We start from the raw sequence: 23,770 nt of genomic DNA on the forward strand, positions 1-23,770 counted from the left end.
CTCACCCTTGAGTGAATCCAAAGCTGCTGGGGCTCTGGACCGGCACATGCCATGCCATGCTCTTCCAGCCTGGCTCTCCTGGATGTTTTAATGGGGCTGGGAACAGCAATACTGCAGCACACCACGTGGCACTGGGGCCAGAAAAGGGACAATTTTGCCTGAAAAGTGGTGCAGGAGGCATCCTGTGGCCAAGATGTGACTCAGTCCACCAGAAGCAGGTCCTGCTCCACGCTCCTTGCTCCAGGGTCACCACTCCAGCAGGAGAACATTCTGGAGCTTCTGTTGCTCCATTTATTTGTACTGTGAGTTGTGCGAGGCACGGATTTGGGATGGAAAAGCTGGCCTCAGGGAAAGTGAAGCATAGGGTTCGGGTTAGGGTTAGGTTTAAGGTTCGGGATAGGGTTAGCTGGAGCTTTTCCTGCACATTTGGCCATCTGCACCATTTGAGCCCCACCCCTGCTGAGATTTGCCCCTCATGCACTGTGCTGCACATGGGGCTGGTGCTCCATCTTCCCATGGCTCAGTCCTGGACTTTTCTGGGAACGTCCTCTGCAAGCACACTGCGCCCATCCCCAGGTTGAGAGTGCTTTTCACCCTCCACGCAGGTGCATCTTGTCTCAATTTACTCCAGCCCCAAAAAGCAGTCAATAACATCTGCAAATCATTTCTAACGCTCACGCCAAAAACCAGGAGATAAAAAACCCTGTCGTCTGAGCCCGGCCGCCGATGATTAATGCCGGACCTGCCGGCAGCCTCGGCAGCAGCACCGCGTCCCCCGGCTTTGGGGTGGTGCTTTGGATCTGTTCTGTGCCGCGTTTTGCTTTCAGGGCTGGTGTTGCTCCCGGTGACGCGATGGCATCGCTCCTGCTGATTTCACGCAGAGGGGCCGGGGCTGCGTAAGCCGCTCTGCTGCGGCCAGGGATAACACGGCGTGATTTATGGGAGCGATCAGTTGCCACTAGGAGCTGGTTAGGAATTTTCCGATGAAACGGGGATTGCGTCAGAAACCGCTGAGTCATCTCAACTGTTTCGTAAAGAAAAGAAAAAAAAAAAAAAAAGAAAAGAAAAGAAAAAAAAAATAAAGTCCTTTGGCTTTGGTGGACTTTTGGTGAAGCACGGAGACCGAGCGCGTCTCGCCTGCTGCTGGCACCTCCAGCGCCTGCATGGGGACAGCTGTCCCTCATCCCAGTGCTCCCCAGCTCTGCTTGTCACTGCAGTGGGATGGGGTCATGCAGGGTTGGGGTCCCACCGGGTTGGGGTCCCACCCACAGAGTGGCTCTGGACAAACCCTGGGCACACAGCAGCTCGCACAGAGCTGGGCTGAGCTGAGCTGGCGTTTTCAATGTGAAATATTTTGATGCTGTTAAAATCTCTCATGTTCAGACTTTTCCCTCCTGGTTGTTCCGAAACGGAAAGGGTTTCCTCCTGCGTGTCTCGAGCTGGGATATTTTGAAACGCAGAAGCTGGGTGAACTCAAGTGCTAAATTTTCCCAGTGTCCTGGTCACAGCCAACCGATGGAAAACTAAAAGTTGCAAATCAACCTGGCTGGATGAATTAAAGCAGGCTGGCAGACGTTTAGCCAAACAGAAAAAGGAGACTTCATTTCCCATGTAAATTTTTTTGGGACAGATTCCTCAGCTCCTCACTGCCATCCCCGGGTCCAAATTTACAAGGACAAGAGGTGTGGCTGCCCCTGGGGATTCTGCACCGCACAGCTGCTGGGTGACACGTGGATGGCACTTGGTGATGAAGCACCCCTTGGAGTTGGGAGCAGGAGATCCTTCAGGTGGGTTCCACAATGAGATGTCCCCACTGTGCGTGCAGGGAACGTGCACGCAGCCACATGTCACTGTCAGCTGTGTCATCGGCTACACCGAGCACAGGGAACCGTGTGTCGTGGTTCCATACATCACGTACCCACGTGCTGCTGTGCTCCTCTGGCTTTTCTCTGCCACGTGCACGGCTGTCACCGAGCCGGGGATGCGGCGGGAGGTTGGGGGGAGCCGTGGTCCCCGCAGTGCATCGAGCCCACCTTATTCCCACCGCCTTTCTTTGGCGTGGCACAAGCACAGCGAACGACGCTGACTTCCAACAAACCGCACGGAAAACGCAGCTTAGGGCAATTTTATTCTCTTTTTGCAAGAGAAAGCCCCGTTCCAGCCGAGAAGCCCATCCACAACCCTGCCTGTGGGGGGGGGGGGGGGAGAAAAAAAAAACCGAGGTGGGGACGCATGCGTGCCGCTTCCCCCCCCCCCCCCTCCCCGCCCGGCCTCCCCGCAGGAAACCAGGAAACCGGCTGGCGGCCGCGGGCCGGCGCCGGGGGAGGCGAGGGGTTAACCGGGGTGGGGGCATCCCGGGCCGAGAGGTGTGAATTCCGCCCGCTCCCCCCCGCCCTGCTTCCCCCCTCGCTATAAGAGCGGTCGGCTCGGGCTGGGGGGAGCCACTGCGGCTTCTCCTCGCTGCGAGCCCGGCGCCCGGCAGAGCTTTGAAGTCGGGAGGAGCGGCGGCTTCTGCTGCTGCTGCTGCTGCTGCTGCTCCGCTGCTCCGCTGCTCCGCGCCGCCCGGTACCGATATCGATATCGCCTCCGCTGCACCGCTCGGCCCGAGGGGTCCCCGCTGTCCCCGTGCGGACGGCGCTCCTCCGACCGTATCCCCCCGCGGCGGGCGGGTCTGTATGCAGGTCTGTATGTTTTCCTCCTCTCCCGGTTCCGAAGTGCTTGCTGGTGTCTTCCCTGCCCCCCCCCCCCCCCCCCCTTCCCCTTTCCTTTATTTTCCCCTTCTTTTATTTAAGCGTGAAGCTCTTTCGCTGGATCTAGGATAAACTCTGAGCAAGCTCTTTTATTGGCTTGGAATCAGAAGTGTCTGGAAGTCTTAATGAAAACCAAGTGTAAGGCAAGGCTCAGCCACCTGTCCCCGGCATCCCCGGCCAAGAGCTCTGCGCTTCGATTAATCAATGGATCCGCGATTTGGAACGCGTCTGTGCCCTGGAGCAATGCGTGGGGCGAGAGTGGAGCTGAGCTGGGAACCGGGAGCCCCGATGGGGATCTGTGCGAGGCAGATCCCACAGCTGTGCAGGCACTGCCAGCACGTCTGTGCTTCCACAGCTGCATGAGAGCCATTGCAGGAAGCAGAAGGAGCAGAGAAACCTCTGTGCTGCTGCTCTGCAGCCTCTCTCCCACCTCCCCGTTTCCCAGAGGCATTGCCTAGTTGCCCTATCCTTCAAGGGATGTTAGCATAAGTTCCTCTCTACACTGCTTTTTCTTGCAGATGTGAGCTGCTGTGATTGCTTGGAAGCATGACTTCCTGAAGCCTGCCTGTTTCTGGCTCTCACTGTGAAATATGTTGTGGCTTTAAGCTGGGTTTTAATTAAGAAAATGCCATTCTGTGTTATTCTCTTTCGTGAGGCAAATGGAGAAAGGGGTGGAAGGCTGACAGTTGGGATGCTGTGTTCCTGCACTTCAGTTGCATGTGGTTTCTTCTCTATAAGAGCAGGCTTCAAGAAGTTGCTGGGAATTAGAGTAGAATAAATGAAAAGGAAAAATAATCACTGTTAATTGTATCGAATGCTTGGTGAGATTGAAGTATACAAATCTTCTAAAAGCCAGGCCCACTGGTGACATCTGGTGCAGCCACTGGGAACCAGTGCAGAAGTGTGGGTTGGCGGATAGCAGCAGAGATGGGGATGGGAACCTGTGCCATGTTGGTGTTTCCTTTAATCAGGTACCACCTCTGGATCAAGCCCTTGCAGTCACTGGTGGTGGGGGTCCTCCCATAGGGCTGCGTGGGGTCTTGCTCAGCACGGCGTGGTTGCTCCGTAGGATGAAGATGCTCAGGTGGAGGTGGAGCAGGGTCTCTGTCAGTGTATGGTCCTGGCTGAGGGCTGCCCTGGCCCTTCTCGTCGTGGGCAACATGGCCTTTGTGATAGCTCAGGTAAGTGCCCCCTTATTGGGGGGGGTCTCTGGTGAATGTCCTGGGGTTGGGAAAGGGATGGGAGCCTCTGTGGTACCCGTGGGTGATGGTGATGCTGCTTCTGGAGCGGCTCGTTGTCCGCAAGGTGTGGGTTGCAACAGTGGGGGAGATGTGGGATCCTCCTGAAGTGACTAATCTGGTGGTCTTTGACCTGTCCAAACCTGGACTCATGCACCCTGCTGTGGGTGTGCTGGGCCTCTGTGGGGTGGCTCTGCAGGCCTTTGCTTCAGCTCTCAGCTGCCGCCTGCTCATCAACTCTCTGGGTTTGTGGTGGAGCAAGAGCCAGAACTTGTGGGTTGTATGGGAGCTTGGTTTTGCCAACTGGGCTAAACAATGAACGTTTCCTTTCCTGAGGAATCCCAAATATTGCAGTTTCATTCCAATTTGTAATGAAAACACAATTGAGAAAGCAGAATTTCTTGCAAGAATGGGAATCCCAGACTTGACCTCAGATGGGGAAAAAAATGCCCTGGGATGTCACAGCAGGGGCTGGATGGGCTCTGCAATGAGTGCTGAATGCTGCTTCTCTCCCAACCCCCCTCGGTGCTTGCAGGACCTGCCTCAGACTTCCAACAGCCTGGAGGAGGGTGCAGATGTCACTGCGTACTGGTGGGGTGAGTGGACCAAGTGGACGGCGTGCACGAGGAGCTGTGGTGGAGGTGTGAAGTCCCAGGAGAGGCACTGCCTGCGGCAGAGGTATGAGGGTGGGAAGACCCCAGTGTGCACACTGGGAGTGGGTCTGATCCAGGTCATTGCTCAGTGGGTGAGTGCAAGTAGAGAGGGGTCAGCTGGCAAACGCTATGTGAGCAGAAGGTGAGTGTGGGTAGAGCGTGGTGTTGTGAGGGGCTGCATCCTCCCCATTAGGGAAAGAATTCCCATTAAGATTGGGAAGGACCACTAAGATTCCCCCATGCCCACTGGCTGTGTCCCTCAGTGCCTCATTTCCATGGTTCTGGAGCACCTTCAGGGATGAGTCCACCCCTCCTTGGGCAGCTATGCCATTGCATCACTGCTCTTTCTGAGAAGCAGTTTTTCCTGGTATCCACCCTGAACCTCCCCTGGCACTGTGGGGCCATCCCCTCTTGCCCTGTCACTGTTACCTGGGAGCTGAGATGCACTGTGCTGGCCCCAAGGTTTCTCCTTCAGGCGTGGCTTTGCTACGTGGACACAGGTCTTGAAGAAGCAGGGAACAACGGCTCCTTCAGAGAAAAGTATTTCTGATCCCTTTTAACCATTATTTCTTTATTCAGACGAAAGTCAGTGAGTGGGCTGGCTAATAAAACTTGCACTGGAACATCCAAAAGATATCAGCTCTGCAAAGTACAAGTAAGGATATCCTTTTTTCTTGCTAGTGACATTTGATGGAAAAACTGGGAAGTCACGCTTGCTTCCCGTGATGGCATTCCTGAGTCCCTTGGAGTGGAGGTGCTGCTCATCCTGCAGCAGTCCCTGTATTGCCCCTCTAGCAGCCGGAGTTCCCTTTTCTGGCTGCTATCCCTGCTGTTGGGGGCCATAAAACCCAGCAGGGTCCTTGTGCCATCTGCCTTGGGGTTTCCCTGGCTGTCCCCACAGTGGGAGGAGGAGGATGTGGCTCTGGATGGGGCTGGTGATGGAAGAAGTGCTCCTTGCAGGGGGTGCTGTGTGCCAGGAGCCTCTCCCACATTAGATTTTCATCAGGATGTTAATGCATCCCATTCTAGGAGTGCCCTGCAAACGGAAGGAGCTTTCGAGAGGAGCAGTGTTCATCCTTTAACTCCCATGTGTATAATGGAAGAACGTATCAATGGAAACCTTTATACCCTGGTAACAAGACATTCTTTGTGTGTTTCATAATGCTTAGCCAAAATATTTTGATGGTTATGATGCTATGGAGTGCAGGAAGGCCCCTCCTCTGCTGTTTTAAAGTGATTTTTTTTTCAGGGACACAATCGGCTGCCTCCCAGGTTCAAAGGAGGGTTTTCCAGCTGCAGGGTTACCTAAAAAAATAAAATAGCAAAACATATTTGTGACAGTATCCTCCAGCTTTGTTTTGGTCACAGCTCCCAAGGAAGGCAGGCTGGAGGATGAGGACGTGGGGTGATGCTCTGTGCTGGCAGGGAGCATCCACCTCGTTCAGCATGTGGTGAGCTGGGGCTGCTGCTGGCTGCAGTGCATTCCTGTGACATTTGCTCACTCCCACACAATGTGTGGGCTCTGCCAAATGTCACTGAGGTGGAATCAGTTCGGTCATCTAGGGTGAGTGACACAGAACGGCAGGGATAATTGAGGAATCAGGCTGGGATCTGTATGTACTGTAAGCGTATTTTTAGGCACCTAACTCCCACTGAAACCAAGCTTTAAGAAAATCCCAGCCAATTCCAGGGGATACTGGGATTCCCCTTGGGAACTTAGGTGTCTGAAAATAGAGGATTTAGCAGAATTTTCTTGCTTGGGTGTCTCCAGTTACCAACCAACAGTTATGCTTCATGATGTTCCTTGTTGCCTCCTTCCGAGTGCTACCAGCCCCTGCCTGCATCCCCATGGCAGGGCTGTGTGCTGGGACATGGTTAGCTCTGCTCAGCCTTGTCCCCTTGCCATAAGAGGGGGACAATTTCTGTGAATGTATTCACCCTTAAGCATGATGATTCACCAGAATAGTGACAGTGAACTGTTTTGTTTTTTAGCAGGCGCTCACGTGTCTCCTGGGGGATTGGCAGGATAATGTTTTGCCATTGATGCTGCCTTGGGCCAGTGGGTGTAACAGTGCTCCCTCCTTGTGGAGTGCAACGCTTGGCACAGGGCTCTGCTGCATGCGTGGATTTGTCTCTTGCTTCCTGTGGGTATTATAAAGCATCTGCAGAAAGCAAGGGGCAAACTGAGCCCAACTTGGGGGAAAGTCAGTGGGAGAGATCTTGAGTTATAAGCTGATGTGGTTTTGAACAGTCTTGTATGTCAATTTATAACAACTAATGTATGTATTAAATACTGATATATGAATGTGCATATGTGTAATATATGTATAATGTGGCTGCATGCCCTTGCACAGCACAGTGGCTGTGGTACCTTTGCCAGCAGCAGGTGCATCTCTTTCCAGCACTGGAGCTGTGCAAAGGCTTGCAGCAGCAGGCTGCCAGGAGCACAATCTCCTGTCCAACCTGCAGGCACAAGAGGTTGTGGCTCCTGCAGCGCTGGCTGCTGTGCAATTTGTGTTGCTGTTGTTTAGCTTGGCAGAGATTCATTGACATTGGTAGGATGAAAGTTATTGTGTTTCTGCTGTTTTGAATGTGTCTCTATATCCTTTCCCCTTAGATGACTATGTTCACATTTCTAGCAAGCCCTGTGACCTCCATTGCACCACTGTGGATGGTCAGAGACAATTAATGGTTCAGGCTCGGGATGGAACATCCTGCAAATACACTGATTTCCGAGGGGTTTGCGTGTCTGGAAAATGTGAGGTTGTTAAACATTTATAGCAAAAATATTGTTAGTAGCATTCAGAGTGGTACAAGGGGTGCAATATTTGCCTGACCCGCAGTACTCTGTGCCTTTTCTAGCCAATTGGCTGCGATGGCATTCTCTTTTCCACCCACACCTTGGATAAATGTGGAGTTTGCCAAGGAGATGGGAGCAGCTGCACTCATGTGACGGGGAGTTACAGGAAAGGAAACGCTCATCTGGGTAAGGCTCCAAGGGTCCCTTTGCTTTATTTGTGTTTTTTAGCTGCGTTTATTTCTTCAGTAAACTGCTTCAAGCTCCCACTGAGTGTCCTCCATCACCTTTTCCCACGTGTCCTCTATGCTGATGCACTTGCAGATTTGGGCAGGGAAACCCTTCTGCAAAAAACAGTCCCTTTCTGTGACCCTTCTCAGAAATCTGAGCTCTCTGAATGGAGCAGCACAGTTATGCAAGAGGTTTGTTTGCTTACCCATGACCCGCTAAAGCTAGCAATAAATGCACTGTAATAACAGGAAGTGAGGATGTTTTGAAAGGCCAGGATTTCCAAAATTAGTGTAAAGCAGCAGAACCTACTGGTCCCAAATACAGTGACCTAATTCAGGCATGAGTAGCGCTCTCTGGGGATCGGTTTGAGACAGAGTGAGCTGCAGTGCTGCTAGCAGGATTTGTCCCACTTGCTCACGAATCACAGCGTTGTCTGCTGAGCACTGTGTTCAGATGACTCGTTACAAAGTTCTCCTTCCATTAATCTGTAGTTTCCCATAGGCTATTCCCTGGTAACGCACATTCCTGCTGGAGCAAGGGATATCCAGATAGTGGAACGGAAAAAATCTGCAGATGTTCTGGGTGTGTATAACCTCTTGGTACTTCCCTAGAATGCATGTGTGCTGGCTAATATTTTTTTCAGTGTCTGTATGAATGTAGCTTTACTGCAGACTCGAGCCAGATCCATTGGTGTAAATCACAGCCGTGCATTTCTCCTCACTTCAGCCTGAGCACCTGGGCTGTGTATTTCTGCATTCTGGTTGCTTTAATGCAGAATTGTTGGTCGCTATCATTACTGCTGCAGTGCAGTTTGAATAGGCTGGTGCTAGATGACAATCGAGTGATCTCACCTCTCCTGTGATGCCCTCCTAGCTTGGCCACCTGACAGCAGCACCATGGGGATGGCTCATAGGCTGATCTCAGAGCTGGAGAAGGCAGAGCTGTTCTGTAGGGTTGTTTGAGAACCTGGGCTTGCCCAATGGAGGCACGTGTTTGCTGTCGTGCTCTGGTGTTGCCTCAGAGGCTCGTGGCCATGCACAAGAAGGTTTGAGCAAAAAGGCTTTATGAAGAACAGGTTCTGGATAGCTCTGGATGAGTCTTGGGACTGTTGGGTGAGATGTGGTCAGCTCAGGGCTCCTGGAGAGGCATCTTCACCTGTAGCCTCTGGCAATCTGCTTGCTGTCTGCATAGCTGTTCTTGTTTTGTGTTTATGCTGTGCTGGTGCTGTTAGCTGACGTGCCTGGGAGCTTGCAGTGTAGAGGAAAACATAGCCCAGGGTTCTGGGTGTTTACCTGCAGGATCCATGTTGGGAACACAACATCTGACAAGTGCATTAAAGTGTAGGAGAAAACACGTCTCATTACTGTGACACTCCGATAACTTTATAGTCTGAGCAGACAAATGGCAACGTTACATCTCGCCTTTGGAACTGATTTTGTTTTGTTTTTCTTGTCTTAAGCTGTGGCTGATGAAGCTGGGTACTATTTCTTCAATGGGAATTACAAAGTTGACAGCCCAAAGAACTTCAACATAGCAGGCACGGTGTTCAAGTACCGCCGGCCCATGGACGTCTATGAGACTGGCATAGAGTATATTGTTGCACAAGGACCAACAAACCAAGGATTGAACATCATGGTGAGCTTTGTCTTTTCAAGTATGTGAGACTGGGGTGGTGGGGGAGAAGCTGTGTTGGGTGGAAGAAGGGGCAAACCATCTAAAACCAGACATTTGCTTCTGGGCAACCAATTAGTGCCCACCCCCGCCCCCCCTCTGCTGCCATCTTCCTTGTGTCCCTGGGCTTGCCTGTAGGGGAAGGGGTGGTTACCTAATCACCTGCTCCTCACTTCCCTGTAATGCCTCAAAAAGGAGGTTTGTGCACATGAAGACAGCTCTCCCAAGCCTCAGCAGTTGCTCAGCTGCTGGGTGGGAGCTGCTTGTGAATTTGCATGTTTCATACTAACCCTTGGAAAACTCTGTTGGGCTTCAATCGTGTGAAGCTGGCAATGTGATGGAAAGCAGATTGGAAACAGTGAGGTAGATACTCACCAACTGTCAAGTCCAAGATGAATCACAAACTTTGCATGCCATATATTCACTGCATCCGTTAATAATGTCACGTTTGCTAGGTCTGGAATCAAAATGGCAAAAATCCATCCATCACGTTTGAATACACTCTCTTGAGGAAACCACACTCAAATCTCCAGCCCATCTACTACACCTTTTCTGAGTCAGATAGCGAAGAAAGCAGGGAGTTTGATGGAGATGTGCCATTGGGTTTTATCCAACACAACGCAACCTATTTTGGGAAAATCTCCAGGGAAAGGATAGACTTGGAGAACCAGGTGTTTGGAAGACAGGACACGGAGGAAGATTTAAACTTGAGCAAAGGTCAGGAAACCAATGAGGTCTATGAAAGAGCAGAAACAATTGACTGTGAGCCAAAACTGAAGGGCAAACAACCCAAAGGTAAGGAGGAGACTTGGGCCTCACTGTTCTGCTTTCAGAGCTCTTGTGGAGAAACGCTGTGTTTCTAACTCTAGTGATCCTACTGGTTTGTTTGGAAACTTTGGAAAGTTCTTTAAAACATCTCTGCTCATAAATCCTCTTTGCCCTTCAGGTTCTGGTTTCTGGTGGGTGGGGGATGCCGTGGGTAAGCTCTCCCACTGATGCCCCATGATGCTTTGCCTAATGCTGAAGGGAGGGAGGTGTAGGTGTGCCAATCTCCCCATCACAACCTCCTTTCTCACTTTTCCACAGTGCCAACAAGCTCCTCTTCTCCCAAGTCCCTTGGGCATCCCATTATCAAGCTGCCTTGGGGGCCTCCCCTGCATGGCTTGTGGGCTTGGGACTATTGGGCACCATTCTTACTTCTGCTCTTGCTTGGGACCCTGCTGCTGTGTGCCGGGCTTTCCTCCTTGGGCCACACAACTGCAAGATGAGGCCCACAGGGAGCTGTGGACTCTTCCCAAGTGGGCACAACTCCAAGGGTTCCTACCCCAAGGCCCCTACTTCTTCCACTTGCCCCTGACATGGCTGCTCAGGCTGTGGTGTATCCCTGCTGCTCGGGGCTGCTTTCACCTCCCTGCCCAAATGCATTTTGTGGTCGTCACTGTTGTTTCCCCTGTTGGCTCCAATCTAGATTCAAACGTAACCAGGTCTACTTACCAGACAGACCATGACGACAGAGACTTTGACCCCAGGTTCACCTCCAGGGAATTCCTTTCGGAGAATGCCATCACGGACAAACTGCTGGACAAGGCCTCTGACTCAAAGGAGTTGGTACTCAACATGACCATGAACAGCATCTTTGCCCAGGGAGACCCAATCAACTCTGTGGGGTCCCACATCGACAGCCTCTACGTTGACTACGAGGACACTGATGGCATTGTGACCTATACCATCAATGGCACGTACATGGAGCTCAGCAATGGCAAAGCCATCAATTCATCTGCAGAGACACCGTTTTCAAATGCCACTGTCACCATGACCAGCTCTCAAGGGAACAGAACCCACAAAGCAAGGTAGGAGATGTATCTTTGTAGTCAATCCTATTTATTGTTGTTCTCGACTCGTAATAGCACTGTATGCAATGCAGACCCATTGCATAATTTGTATCTTCTTCAGAAGCCAGAAGGTAAGTGGGAGTAGGATGTCACAAAAGCTTCCCATTAGGGACTGACTTGAAAGGAAGGGCCAAGGGTTTGAACAGAAAGCTGAGAGAACCTCTGAGCAAGAGGAAAATTTGCTCTCCTCAGTGGGGCTGTTGGTGAGGCCACAGTGATGGCTGTCAGCTTGCCCACTGCTCTGTTGTAGCACATCATCAGAGTATATAAAAGCAAACAAAACTTTTGTCTTGATGTCCCACTCTTGATTTCCCTGGGCACCTTCCTCCTAATTCTGATGCAGCAGAAGTTGATCCTGGGCCCTTTCTATGCACCCCATTGACTGCCACCCATGGTCCTCCTCCCCTGGGCTGATCCTGCTGCTTCTCTGCTGCTGGAGAGGCACAGCAGAACAAGAGCTTTTGTGTAGGGCCTACAGAAATAGCCTGGGTTTGTTGCCTTAATGGAAGAAGAAACAGTGCAATTAATCACTGCTCTGATAAGAACATCAAAAGCACTCAGTTGGCAGCTTAAAGTGGTTGATAATAGAACTGGCACTTCAGGATTCCTTTGTCTGGCTTTGAGTGGTAGCATTACAGAAGTGCAATGGGGAAGCTTAAAGAAGTGTAATCTGTCTCTAGCAGCATAATTCACTTGGACAAGGCTGTGTGAAAGTCTAAGGACAGTATTTCCTCAGCATGGACATGAGGACACCTTGAGGTGCCCCAGGGCTCTCAGCAGCATGTTCCCAGCACAAGGCAGAGCAGCAATTAGCACTCCTTGCATGAAGCCACAGATGAGAGCATTCCCTAGAGAGCTTGGGCTGAAACAAGGCCCTGGGGCTATCCAGGTCTCACAGGCACAGCCATGGGTTTGGGTCCCTCCTGTCTTGGTTGAGTGCACAGCTCCTTTCTGTGCTACTTCAGCTCTGTTGCCCAATTCCCACTGCTAAAACATGGGTTGGGATGCTGAACTTCAGGAGATGAAAAGCACTGCACAAATGCTCTCTGGTTATAGTTAGCTGTATTTATCTAGAACTTATGTTAGCTTATGCTAAAGAAAATGTCCATGCAGCCAAACATATCAACAGACTTCTTAATGATAAGAACACTTACACATTGCCACGGGCTTGTCTATCATCTCTTCTTGTGGCTTGGCTTGGAAACCCTGCCTCTGCTGCCAAAGCAAGCACTTTGTTAGCACTCTGACAAGCAAGGGCAGCGCCTCAGCTCCCTGCAGTGCTGCTCTCCGGGGCCAGCAGGAGCCTGCCCTGCTCCCTGCACCCTCCCTGGGTGGCTTTGGGCAGCACCCTGTAACCTACGCCTCTGTTCCAGGAGCTGTTAAATGTGGCTGATGCTTTCCAGCCTCCCCAGGAGGAACTGCGTGTGCTTTGAGACTCAGAGCAACGTGACTGTTGCAGGATGGCCCCCAATAGACTGTCAGTGCCTTGAGTGCCCTTACCTGTGCTAAACAAAGCAAACCAACAACTTTCTCCCCATTATCCTCAACCATCTCTATCAAAGGTGCAGAGGCACAGCTCAGGGATTTAAGGCCACTCGGTGGAAGTACCAAGCATTGTGCTTTTTCTTCCCATTCCTCCCTTGGCTCTGCTCTGCAGTGTTACCTCTTCCCACTGCTCTCTGGAATGAAACGAATTTTTCAGATCTAAATGATAACAGCTGAAAAAGCTGTTAGATTTCTGAATTTGGGAGCATCATCCAAAAAAAAAAAGTGCTTTATTTCACAGGGCCTCACCCTCCAGCCATCCAGAAAGTCCCTTAGCAACTTGTGCTGCCCTGTGGAGCGTGTGTATGGAAATAAAATGTGAAAGTAGAGTGGGGGGTCTTGCTCTCCATCCCACCAGCCATGGGCAGGGTGCTGGAGCAAGGTGTGCAAGGAGTAGCACAGGGGCCAGACCTGTTCCTCCAGCAGGAGCAGGGGCTTGTTGTGCTCCAGGAGCCATCCTCCAGGAGTTATCTCCTTTTCAGTTGCACTTATTAGGATTTCTCCTCCTGCTACAGGCTGGCTATGGGAGGACAGGCAGCCAGAGCCCCAACTGCTGCCAAAAGGGGTGTTTGTTTCTGCTGCCCCTTAAAAGAGTTTCACTAGAAAGCAGCAGCAAGGGCTGACCTGCACCTGGCACTAATGGCCTGGTGCTGGTCTTGCATGAAAAGCTGAAGTAAAGTCACAATGCTTTTAATAAATAGGAAAAACCCACCCATGTTGTTAATAGGATGATGTGCTGCTGTTGGCATTTAGAGAGCAAAAACATGTTTTGTCTTTCTGGAAATGATGAGAGCTGAGCACTGACCTGTGACCAAATGTCTGGCTTATCCAGAAAGAACTTATCCCCTATGACCTCATTACATGTAGAAGCCCTTTAGGATCACACGAAAGGGGCAGTGCTGATGGACTTTCTGCCCTGAGATGCTTATTTTATTTTTCCCCTTGTGAAGCTGGGCAGGGATGCTTTAATCCCAGGGCAACACGATGCTGGCATTGGTGCCTTAGAGCAGTGGTGTGAGGTCCCAGCCCCTTTTCCAGGCAAACTGCAACATAAAACCCAGATGTCTGATCCCATGGCTCTTCTGAACGCTGTCATGGTGGCTGTGTCAGGGCTGGCAGTGGCAGAGCTGCTTGACAAGATGAAGCACTATGTATAGCAAGTCAAGCTGGTTATTTTGTGGGGAGGAGGGGGGGGCGAAAATAGCCACGTTTGTTTCAGTTCCCTTTTGTATGCAGGAAATGACTGTTGTGCCAAAATGAGAGGCAAAATGACCAGGGGGAAGGAGAACTGTGCGCAATCCTCCTGGAGGATGGCTGGAACGAGGGTGGGTCTGGAAGGGAATGTTTGGATTCTCAGTGTCAGAGTGGATTGGATAGGCTGGACATGAACTTACGAACAACTAAATAAGGCAATCCCAGAGCTTCTGCTGCCTAGAAATCATAAAGCTGCCTATCTTGCCAGGCCAGAGACAGCTGGATGTCAGGATACAGCCTTGTCCCCTGTTCCAATCAGCGTAGGCACCTCCAGGGTCTGGATAAAGGTCTGAGGACCGAAGCCTTCTGTTGGGAAGGTGCCGTATCCCTGACGTGTTACAACATTCCGGGATGTACGACGCACTGAGAAGCCGTTGTTCTTGCTTTGACGCTGCTTTTTCACACACCAGGCTGAATCTGTTCTCCCTTCCCCCCCAATGGCGTTACGCGTTTGACCGTAGCGTGAACGTGAGCGATGCGAATCGCGCATCCAAACCAAAACAACCCAGCGAGAGTGGCCGAGGCAGCAGGTAGGCGAGCGGCATGCCTTCGTGTCCCAAAGCAAAGCGTCAGGCTGCTGAGACCCCGAGGCAGGAGCTGGGAGCAGCCCGAGCCCAGCAGCGCCGGGAGGAGATGCTGCGCCTTTAGCCGCTGTACGCCGAGGGCCAGGTGTATTTGAGCAGAAAATGCAAACTTTTGTGAAATTCTGAACTGTTTCTACTTGTGGGTATTTTTATCCCATTCTCTCTATTTCTAGACAGTGGAAGCTCTGCCTCTAACCGGGCTGGGGATTCTACTTGGGGCTCAGGACAGGTATGTTGTGAAACGAAATGAAACAATTCAAACCAACAAACCCCAAAAATCAGAGCAACCAAACCCAACCGACAAACAAAGCCAATCCCCTCCCAAACCCAACCTGCTCGCAGATGTGTCTCTCTGACGTGGCATATCACGGCTCTCCTTGTAAACACTATTTTATTTTATTCTTTTTTGTGCTTGTTGCTAGAAACAGATTGAAGTTGTTAAGAAAGGGCCAAGGTGTGAGTGCTGCTGACATGTACAGGTGGAAGCTTTCCTCCCATGAACCCTGCAGCTCTACATGCACCACAGGTAGTTACGAGAACAGCCCCAGCCGTGTGAGTCGCGCTGTGTCTGGTAGGGATGGGAAGGACCTGGTGATGCACAGGGGATTTCTCCATCTTTCAGTCCCACATAGCATTTACCAGCCCTGCAGGGTCCTGGTGCTCGTGCTGAGTTTCGGCTCCTTCAACCTGAGCAGCTGCAACAGATTGAAATCCATGCTGCCAGGCTCCTGCTTTCCCTTCCCCTCTTGAGTGCTCAGAAGGTTTTGAAAAGCTTAGCTTCTTTCTGACAGAGCAGAATTAGAAAGATTCTGCTCTGGCAGGAAACAAAGCAGCATTTGGCTTTTTCATTTGGTTTCCCACTCCTGCTGCTGCCATGCCTGATGTCAGCTGTGACACTGAGCCTGGAACAGTGACATGCCTGCCCCAACCTGGCCCTGCTCCTTAAATTCCCCCTTTTTGTCTCCAGAGCACTGCTTTCCCTCCTCTTTGGCCCCCAGGTGAAGGGAAGGACCCTGCTCTGTCCCACAGTGCTACACTGCTCACCAGTGTCGTCTCAGGAATAATCCTGACATTATGGGGCTTCTGGCATTAGAAGGAAGGGGAGAAGAGGAGACTGCAATCCCAGGGATGCCCAGTTTTCAGCTAGCAGGGGAAGGTTTCACTTAAAATTTGCTTTTCTTGTTACCTTTTCCTAATTACATATTGCAGAGGAGCCATGCAATGTCAGGAGCTGTAGATGTCTTTCTTCAGTTTCGTGCAAATCATGTTTCTTGGAGCTGCATCTGCAGTTACCTGCAGCCAGAGCAGCCTGTTGGTTCCTGAAAGCTACAGAAAGACTAGGATAGCATTCTGTCCCCCAGGCTAGGCTACAGTCAGTCTCTCTTTGTGCCAGCACTGGAGGTGGCATGGAAGTGGTTGGGATGGCTTGGGGGCTGTTTCCATCTCACCTACATCCACCAGCCTGGAAGTGGGAAGCACCCCAGCAGACCCTGAGCATTTTCTATGTGAACACAATGGTTGTTTGTTGTTACTGGTGCTGAGCACGATGGCTGGACCTACTTCCAGCCTCGGTCCTTGCTTAGGTTGGCTCTGGTGGCCACCGTGGTCCTCTTGCTGGTCAGCATCCTCCGCATGGGCAGAAGGGCTGGCTTGCTGCTTTCCTTCAGGAGGAAGCTTTGGAAAATGTAGCTGAAAACATAGAAGTTTTTTTGTATGTGTATTCTCTTTGAAACTAGGAGTGATGTCCACGTATGCTATGTGCGTTCGCTATGATGGGATCGAAGTGGACGATACGTACTGTGATGCCATGACTCGCCCTGAGCCTGTCCATGAGTTCTGTGCTGGGAGAGAGTGCCAGCCAAGGTATGGGACCCATCCCTGTGCCCTCTTCAGCATCCTAAACATGACTGAGGTTTGCTTGTGCTCAGGGTGAAGTGTGAGATGTTAGCAGGGATGGAACGTATGCTGGAATCCTTTCTGATGCAGCATTTTGTCCAAAAAAAGGATGATTTGGATTGCAGTCTTGAGTGGAAATGTGTGACTTGTGCACACCCCAGTACAGCAGAGGTGTGCTTGTTGTAGAGAGCAGCAGTGGTTCATGTCTGTTGAAGGGGAGGGCTGTGACGGTGTCAGACCATGAGCAGTGCAAAGAGAGAAGTAGAACAGCCTGGTGCATGCTCTGTGATGACTTCATCCACAGTGCAAAGCAAGACTGGGGTGATACCAGGGGTGATAGCCCTGTGAAAATGCAGAGTGCTTGTTTTCCAGCTTGGTTGATGGCAGAGTACGGCTAGCTGTGCTGGGGAAGGAAGAGGGGATGTATGTACCTTTTGGGGTGTAAGATCTCACTGAGCTCTGCACATTAAGGCTGAAAACCAGATCAGGTGGCAGTGCAGGCAAGAAGAGCACAGGGAAGGGGGATGGTGCTGCTCCCTTATCCTGGACACGCTATGGGGATTTCACTCTTCATTTGCAGTAACCCAATTATTTCCTAGCATGGAGATGAGCAGTAGGGCCAGTCCCATTCCACGAAGCCTGAGCAGTGAGAGGAGCTGCCCTGTGCCTGCAGCAGGATGGGGGGAACGAAGGAGGCCCTTCCAAGTGTGCTGCGCTGAGCACCTCCTGGAGGCTGATTGTAGCACCCTGAGGGCTGCCTGCACCCCTCCAGCTTCCTGCTGACTGCATCCTTTCTCTGGCTCTCCCACAGGTGGGAGACAAGCAGCTGGAGTGAGTGCTCCCGTACCTGCGGTGAGGGCTACCAGTTCCGCATCGTGCGCTGCTGGAAGATGATCTCTCCAGGCTTTGACAGCTCTGTCTACAGCGACCTCTGTGAGTCAGCTGACATCACCCGGCCCGACGAGCGCAAAGTCTGCAAGAACCCGGCCTGTGGGCCACAATGGGAGATGTCTGAGTGGTCAGAGGTAAGCTCTGGGGCTTTGGAATGACCCCCGGCCATTGGAGGGGAACCTCCTAGGACCTTGGTAGTGATGGTTGTCTTTGGACCAATGCACACCGGTTAACAACATATATATATTCCTTATAATGGGAAATCTTGTTCAGGATGGGGCAGCCACCACTACAAATCACTTTATTTTATTAATCCAGCATGTACGGTGCTGGTGTTGCTCCTGAGATTGGTGTGCATTGCCCCTTTGGTGCACAGGGAGGTAGGAATGGGTGCTCACCTCCCTTTGCACCACACTACAAGAAGAATGAAACTCATGCAGAATGAATGAAACCCTTTCCTCCCAGAGCCTTCCAAAGCCATTCTTGGTCATCACTCCCCATCTCCTTCCCTCTTCAGGCTGGGTGAGCCATTTCCATCATGCTGCTGATGGAGGGTTGCTCCTTTCTGCTGTTGCAGGATGTTTTGACTTTCTCAATCCAGTAGAGCAAGGCTCCCTGCACGCGTGCTCTTGCAATATTTTGACTGGCAGAGAGAACCAGAGCTGCTTATTTTACCAGAACCCCTCTACACCTCCAGCATGTGTCAGGGACAGATTGCTTGAGACAGCCCTGGAGCCGCTCACTCTGAGCCAGCAGCAGAACTAATCTAATTTGGATCGCATCTGAAGCTGGGTGCCAAGTTGGCTTGGGAAGTAAGCCCCCAAAAAAAGCACGTTTTGGAGATCTGAGGATTAACATATCAGCACAGTGCGTCTGAGTGCTGTTGACACTCTTCCCTGCTTTACAGCATGCACAGAGCAAACGTGTGCATGGGGGACTGCAGTAACTCAACCCCGGTTCTAAATAATGTCACTGGGCTGCACGGTGCCAAATTTATCCGCAGGATAAAAAAAAAAAATCTCAGCTCTGTGGTTTCATCATGCATTTGTAGAGAGTTCCAGGCTAAAAATGCAAAACCCTCAGAAGCATTTCCCAGCTCCCATCACCCCGTACCCATCCCGTGTGTCCCCTCTGTCCCCAACAGTGCTCTGCGCGGTGCGGTGAGCGCAGCGTGGTGACGCGGGACATCCGCTGCTCGGAGGAGGAGAAGCTGTGTGATGCCAGCGCCCGACCCCTGGCTGAGAAGAACTGCACAGGGCCGCCCTGCGACCGCCAGTGGACCGTGTCTGATTGGGGACCGGTGAGCCTGGGAAGGGATGGCTGACGCACCTGGGTCGTGTTGTGGCTTTAGGCGTGTGGCAGCGCTGCGGTTTGGTGGGCCTGGGGTCTTGAGCTTGGCAGTACTGATGCTCAGAACCCAGAAGATGACCCTTTTTTCCTTTTCACCCCATTTTCCCTTCCTGCATACTTCTGCTACAGACACCCTTTCTGTCCCAAGCTATTTTTACCCAGCTTTTATCCTATGGCTAAAAATAAGCCGTTTCCATGGCAGCAGCGGTGCTGTGAAGCTCCGCACATCTCGGCTGGAGTGGCTGCTGCTCCCCCCAAGTTGTAGGGCAGCAAAGAGGGGACATCCAGAGCCCCTCACTCAGACTCTTTGAAACTGCCCCATGTTTCCCTGTTTGTGGCACTTTCCTTTCTGCCTGTGCTAAGTTTTGCTGCGATGGGGATGCTTTGGCTCCCAATGAGACGAAACAAAGCGGGCATTCGCTTTCTTACTGCCACCCCGAGCGTCCCTGGATGAGGTGGGTGGGGAGAATGCAGGCATGTTGCTCCCTATCTGTGCAGCTGGGACTGCACTGTGACCGCCTGCTGTGCCCACTGTGGTTTCAGTGCAGTGGTGGCTGCGGACAGGGCAGGATGATCCGACACGTGTACTGCAAAACCAGCGATGGGCGCGTGGTGCCAGAGTCGCAGTGCAACCTGGAGACAAAGCCTCTGGCCATCCACCCCTGCGGGGACAAGAACTGCCCGTCACACTGGTTGGCACAGGACTGGGAGCGGGTAAGGACTGGGGACGGGGCGATGCGTGGCGGTGGCAATGGAGGATGCTTATGGTGGGGAACCCTGCAGTGCAACACCACGTGCGGCCGGGGTGTGAAGAAGAGGATCGTGCTCTGCCTGGAGATTGTCAATGGCAAGATCAAGACTCACAACCCCACTGACTGCGACGTGGCCAAGAAGCCTGTGGAGGAGACGACGTGCTTCGAGCGGCCGTGCTTCAAGTGGTACACCACCCCGTGGTCAGAGGTAGGTGGGGGTACAGGGGGTTGCTCTGGGAAGATGCTTTCTTTGAGCACGTGGCCTTGTACCAAAGGCTGCACACCTGCAAAATACCCCATGGAGCTGGCTGAAGCTTTGCAAGGGAGCACAGAGAGGGGCCCCTTTGTTTTGCTATAGCAGCTCTGACAAAATGCAGACAGGACTTGCTTCATTGTACAGATCAGGAGTAAGAGCAGTTTGGGGTTAGCTTTGGCTTTTTCTTTCCCTCTTTTTCTTTTTTTTCCTCCTTTTTCACCACCTTTTTCCAGCAGCACATGGATGTTGCCCTGCAGGTAGGTGGGGAGCAGAGCTGGGGCTCTGGAAGCTGGAGAGTGATGCTGGGGGCAGGCTGGGCTGACATGGGATGCCCCTGTTCTGCAAGGAGCTGCAGAGCTGATCCCAGCTCCCCACAAGAGCTCCCCAATGCAGCCCCTTTTGTCCGCCTGGAGCTCATTTTGTTTAGTCTTGAAAACTGTCGTGGCAGCCTATAATTAGCCCAAGAAACCCTGCAGTAATCCCCACATGAAGAGGCGGCCAAAGGGCAGCAGGCAGCGAGCACAGCCCGGGAGCTGCTCTGCAAAGCCCCCTAGACACATTGCACAGACACCAAACCCAGTGCCCGCACCCTATAAGCTATAGGGTCACAGCCCCCCGGTGGCAATAAGCAGTGTCTGAGCCACGCAGCTCAGCTGTGGCTCTTTGCAGAGAGCAGCAGGAAGAGGGAGGAGTGCAGCCCCAGGGGTGGGAGCACATCCATGGATAGCAGTCAGGCTGCTGCAGACGTCTGCTGCTGCTGGCAGCAGTGAGGCAGAGAGAGGCCAGCAGTGCGGTGTGTGGACACAGTGCTCAGCGAGGGGCAGTGCTCACCCATGCCCCCAGCTGCTCCAGTGTGTTTTTTGTTGTCGTTTTTTCTTGCACAGCCCCCTGTGCCGGGGGGTTCTCACCTCACCCCACTCTCTGTTCCCTAGTGCACTAAAACCTGCGGCATTGGTGTGAGGATGCGGGATGTCAAGTGCTACCAGGGGAAGGACATCGTCCGTGGCTGCGACCCCCTGGTGAAGCCGGTGGGCAAGCAGACCTGTGACCTGCAGCCCTGCCCCACCGAGCCCCCAGGTGAGCCCCCTCCTCAGCAGCACACCTTTAGCTTTCATTTTCCACTGCTATCTTGATGGTCATCTCAGGATCTGCCCTCTCTATGCCCCAGTAATGGCACTGTGTGCTGTACCACTGTGTGTCTCTATACATGACCATTAAATAAAGGGGAGAGCTCACAAGCAACGTGCTCTGACCTTAAGAAAAAAGGGAGCTGCAGGGAGCTCGGGTGGTGCTTCTGTGTGATTCCAGCTCATGTCTAAGAAGTTTTTCGTCTGTGCCATTATTTTAATGATTTTTGGTCTCTGAATGTCCTGCGGGATTTGTAACTATCTCATTATCTGACTTGTCTGCTGGCTCAAAGCCCCTGTGATCTTTAGCAAACACACGGTTCTAATTCTTTAATAGGATTTGAGAATAAGGCTGAGGTGGGAGAAGAGCAGGAAGACAGCAGGCAGGCCTGGGGCAGCTTCTGGCTCAGCGGGTGCCTTTGCTGACAGCTCTGCCTCGCCTGTGGGTCAGGGATGTGGTGTGGGAATTTGGGGTCCTCTGATGGTTTTCCCCCCCCTCCCCAGAGCAAGCTGTGCTTCCTATGGATACAAAAACTGTAACTTGTATACAGACTTAAAGCAAAATACTGCTCTGGAGGGGGCTGGATGTGTGTTATGGTGGTTTTTGCTCTCTTCCTTCTCTCCAGCAGCTCATCTGCCCCAAATACCTCAAGTAGGATTTTTGGGCAGGAGTTGTGTGCTTAGGACATCCTCTGTGCTCCCATGGCAGCCCTTCTGCTTAGGGACAGCTCAGTCCAGTATCCCTCTGTGGCTCTGGTGATCTCTGGGCAAACCTGTTCCATAGGGAAGAGCCTGAGCTGCGGAGTGGGACTGAGCGAGGATCCCTGGGTCAGGCCATGTGTGCTCTGCCTGGTAACAGGGACATGGTGGCAGATGGGGTGATGTTTTGCACAGCCACACATCGGGCCGTATGTGGTGCCAAAGGGAATCAGTATGAACTTGCATTGTTGGCGTTGTGTTTTATTCTTTCCATACCCATTTCTTCTTCTCTCCCTTACAGACGACAGCTGCCAGGACCAGGCAGGAACCAACTGTGCTTTGGCCATCAAAGTGAACCTGTGCAGCCACTGGTACTACAGCAAAGCCTGCTGCCGCTCCTGCCGCACCCCCCACTCGTAGTGCAGGGCTGGGGCCGCAGCCCTGCTGGTGAGCATTGGGGATGGATGTTCCTTTCCTCGCTCCGCTGGCACGGCTTGCTTTCAGAGCTGCTGTACATTGGTTATCAGAGCTGTACATACGATCGTGTATATTTGATTTCCCCCAACAGCAGACATTCACGTGGTTTCACAAGGTCTCGTCCTTTGGTTTCTTTTTGCCTATGCAAGTAGGGGGTGGGCATGGACCCATGGGAGTGAAAGTACTGGTGTGTTCCCTAGCAGAGGGGGTGAGTGCCTCCTCCCTGCTTTCTCCTCCATGCTCTCTCACATTTAACACAGTGGGAAGCAGATTTTCATTTGCTAAATGAACTCAAGCCCAAACCCTCTTTTGTAATATGGAGGTGTATACTTTTTCAGAGGATTTTATCTTGTAACCAAATGTTAGTGCCATAGTCCTTACAACCTCCCCCCAAATGCTGACATATTGTATATAATATGGAAACATTACTGCACTTTATATCACAAAAAAGACGTGCTCTTTTTTAATATATTTGTTTACAGACAGTGAACTTTATCCACGTAATCATTAATTTGTACCCATGTATATTTTAATAAAGTTGTCATATTTATGGTGGTATCTTGCTTTATTCTCTAGTGTGTAGGGGAGGGTTGTTGCTGTGTGCTGGGTCTATTCCTCAGGGAGTGCAGCACCTCCTAGCTCTGGATGTAAGAAAATAGGTAGGCCTAATAGGTTGGGTCCTTGCAGGCCTATTGCTGTGGGATTTGGGGTGATGTGTATAGATTTAGGGACTGCGAGCTTCTAAAGGAGCCTGAATGCAAAGAGGTTTGATGGGGAATGAGTGAAAAAAGGAGATGTGAAGGTGGTTATGGTTCTGTATCCTTATGGGTAGGGCTTACTGAGCATCCCCCCAGCCTCGTACCTCTCATACACTGAGCATCTCGCAATGAGGAAAGCCTGCACCCCTGTGGCACTTTTGCAACCACTGCCCTCTGTATTTCACAATGTGGGTACACAAAGGTCAGCAGCAAAGCCTGTGTCAAAGTAGTTTTATTTTTTTGCTTTCTTCTTCTTCAATGATTCCCCAAGTCCTGTACAACCGTTTGCCAGGTGAAGGTTAGAGAATGTCAATCACTTGCTTAGTTTCCAAGCTACAACGGAAGGAAAAACCCCCCAAAAAATAGAACAGGAAATGGGGGAAAGCTGGAACAAGAAAATGTTCACAAGAAAGGCAAAGAACTCAAAGGCTGAATGCATTCAAACAAACTGATGTGAGCACTGTACAGCCGTGGTTGTGCTGCCATTCAACGGGGCCAAACCCAAGCCCCAATTCCCCGACAGAAACCCCAAACTATCAAAGGTACTGGATTGCAGAGGCTGACTTTGTGCTTTGCAAGGTTTCCTGGGGGAATTAAAAGCCCTCACAGCTGAAAGCAACATCTCCAGATGGGCTGCACACAGCGTGTGTATGCTGAGGGCTATGGAACAGCAGCGCTTCCTTCTCATTGCATCTCTAAAAACAAAGCCTGGCCCCAAGCACAGCACTGAGGCTGTTAGGGTCGATTTGTAGCCACCCCTCCTCTGCAGCAGCAAGCCCTGCTCCAGTGCAGGGTGATGCTTTTAACCTGAATAAAGCCCAACCTGGGGCAAGAGGGTTTTGTGCAAGAGAAATTGTACACAGGGGACAGCAAGGAGGGCATGAAGTGTTCTGCCACGTCCCTGGCTGGGTAGGATCTGCTGTGACTGCTTCTATTTGAAAAAAAATAA

At 51.7% G+C, this 23,770-nt stretch overlaps 1 protein-coding gene across 1 annotated transcript; it reads left to right on the plus strand.

Moving 5' to 3' along the window:
- Positions 1 to 1,747: 1,747 nt before the first annotated feature.
- ADAMTSL2 (ADAMTS like 2) lies at positions 1,748 to 22,006 on the plus strand (the record flags this gene model as incomplete). Its single annotated transcript, XM_079544708.1, has 20 exons — positions 1,748 to 1,993; positions 3,722 to 3,931; positions 4,524 to 4,666; positions 5,221 to 5,296; positions 5,671 to 5,773; positions 7,259 to 7,404; positions 7,504 to 7,627; positions 8,171 to 8,251; positions 9,129 to 9,304; positions 9,796 to 10,135; positions 10,287 to 10,319; positions 10,809 to 11,190; positions 15,038 to 15,141; positions 16,352 to 16,478; positions 17,323 to 17,536; positions 18,547 to 18,702; positions 19,296 to 19,466; positions 19,536 to 19,712; positions 20,693 to 20,837; positions 21,888 to 22,006. The coding sequence occupies 20 exons, from the start codon at positions 1,748 to 1,750 to the stop codon at positions 22,004 to 22,006; spliced, it is 3,273 nt and encodes a 1,090-aa protein (XP_079400834.1).
- Between the last annotated feature and the right edge of the window lie 1,764 nt (positions 22,007 to 23,770).

Source organism: Tetrao urogallus (assembly GCF_951394365.1).
Source record: "Tetrao urogallus genome assembly, chromosome: 19".
Lineage (NCBI taxonomy): Eukaryota > Metazoa > Chordata > Aves > Galliformes > Phasianidae > Tetrao > Tetrao urogallus.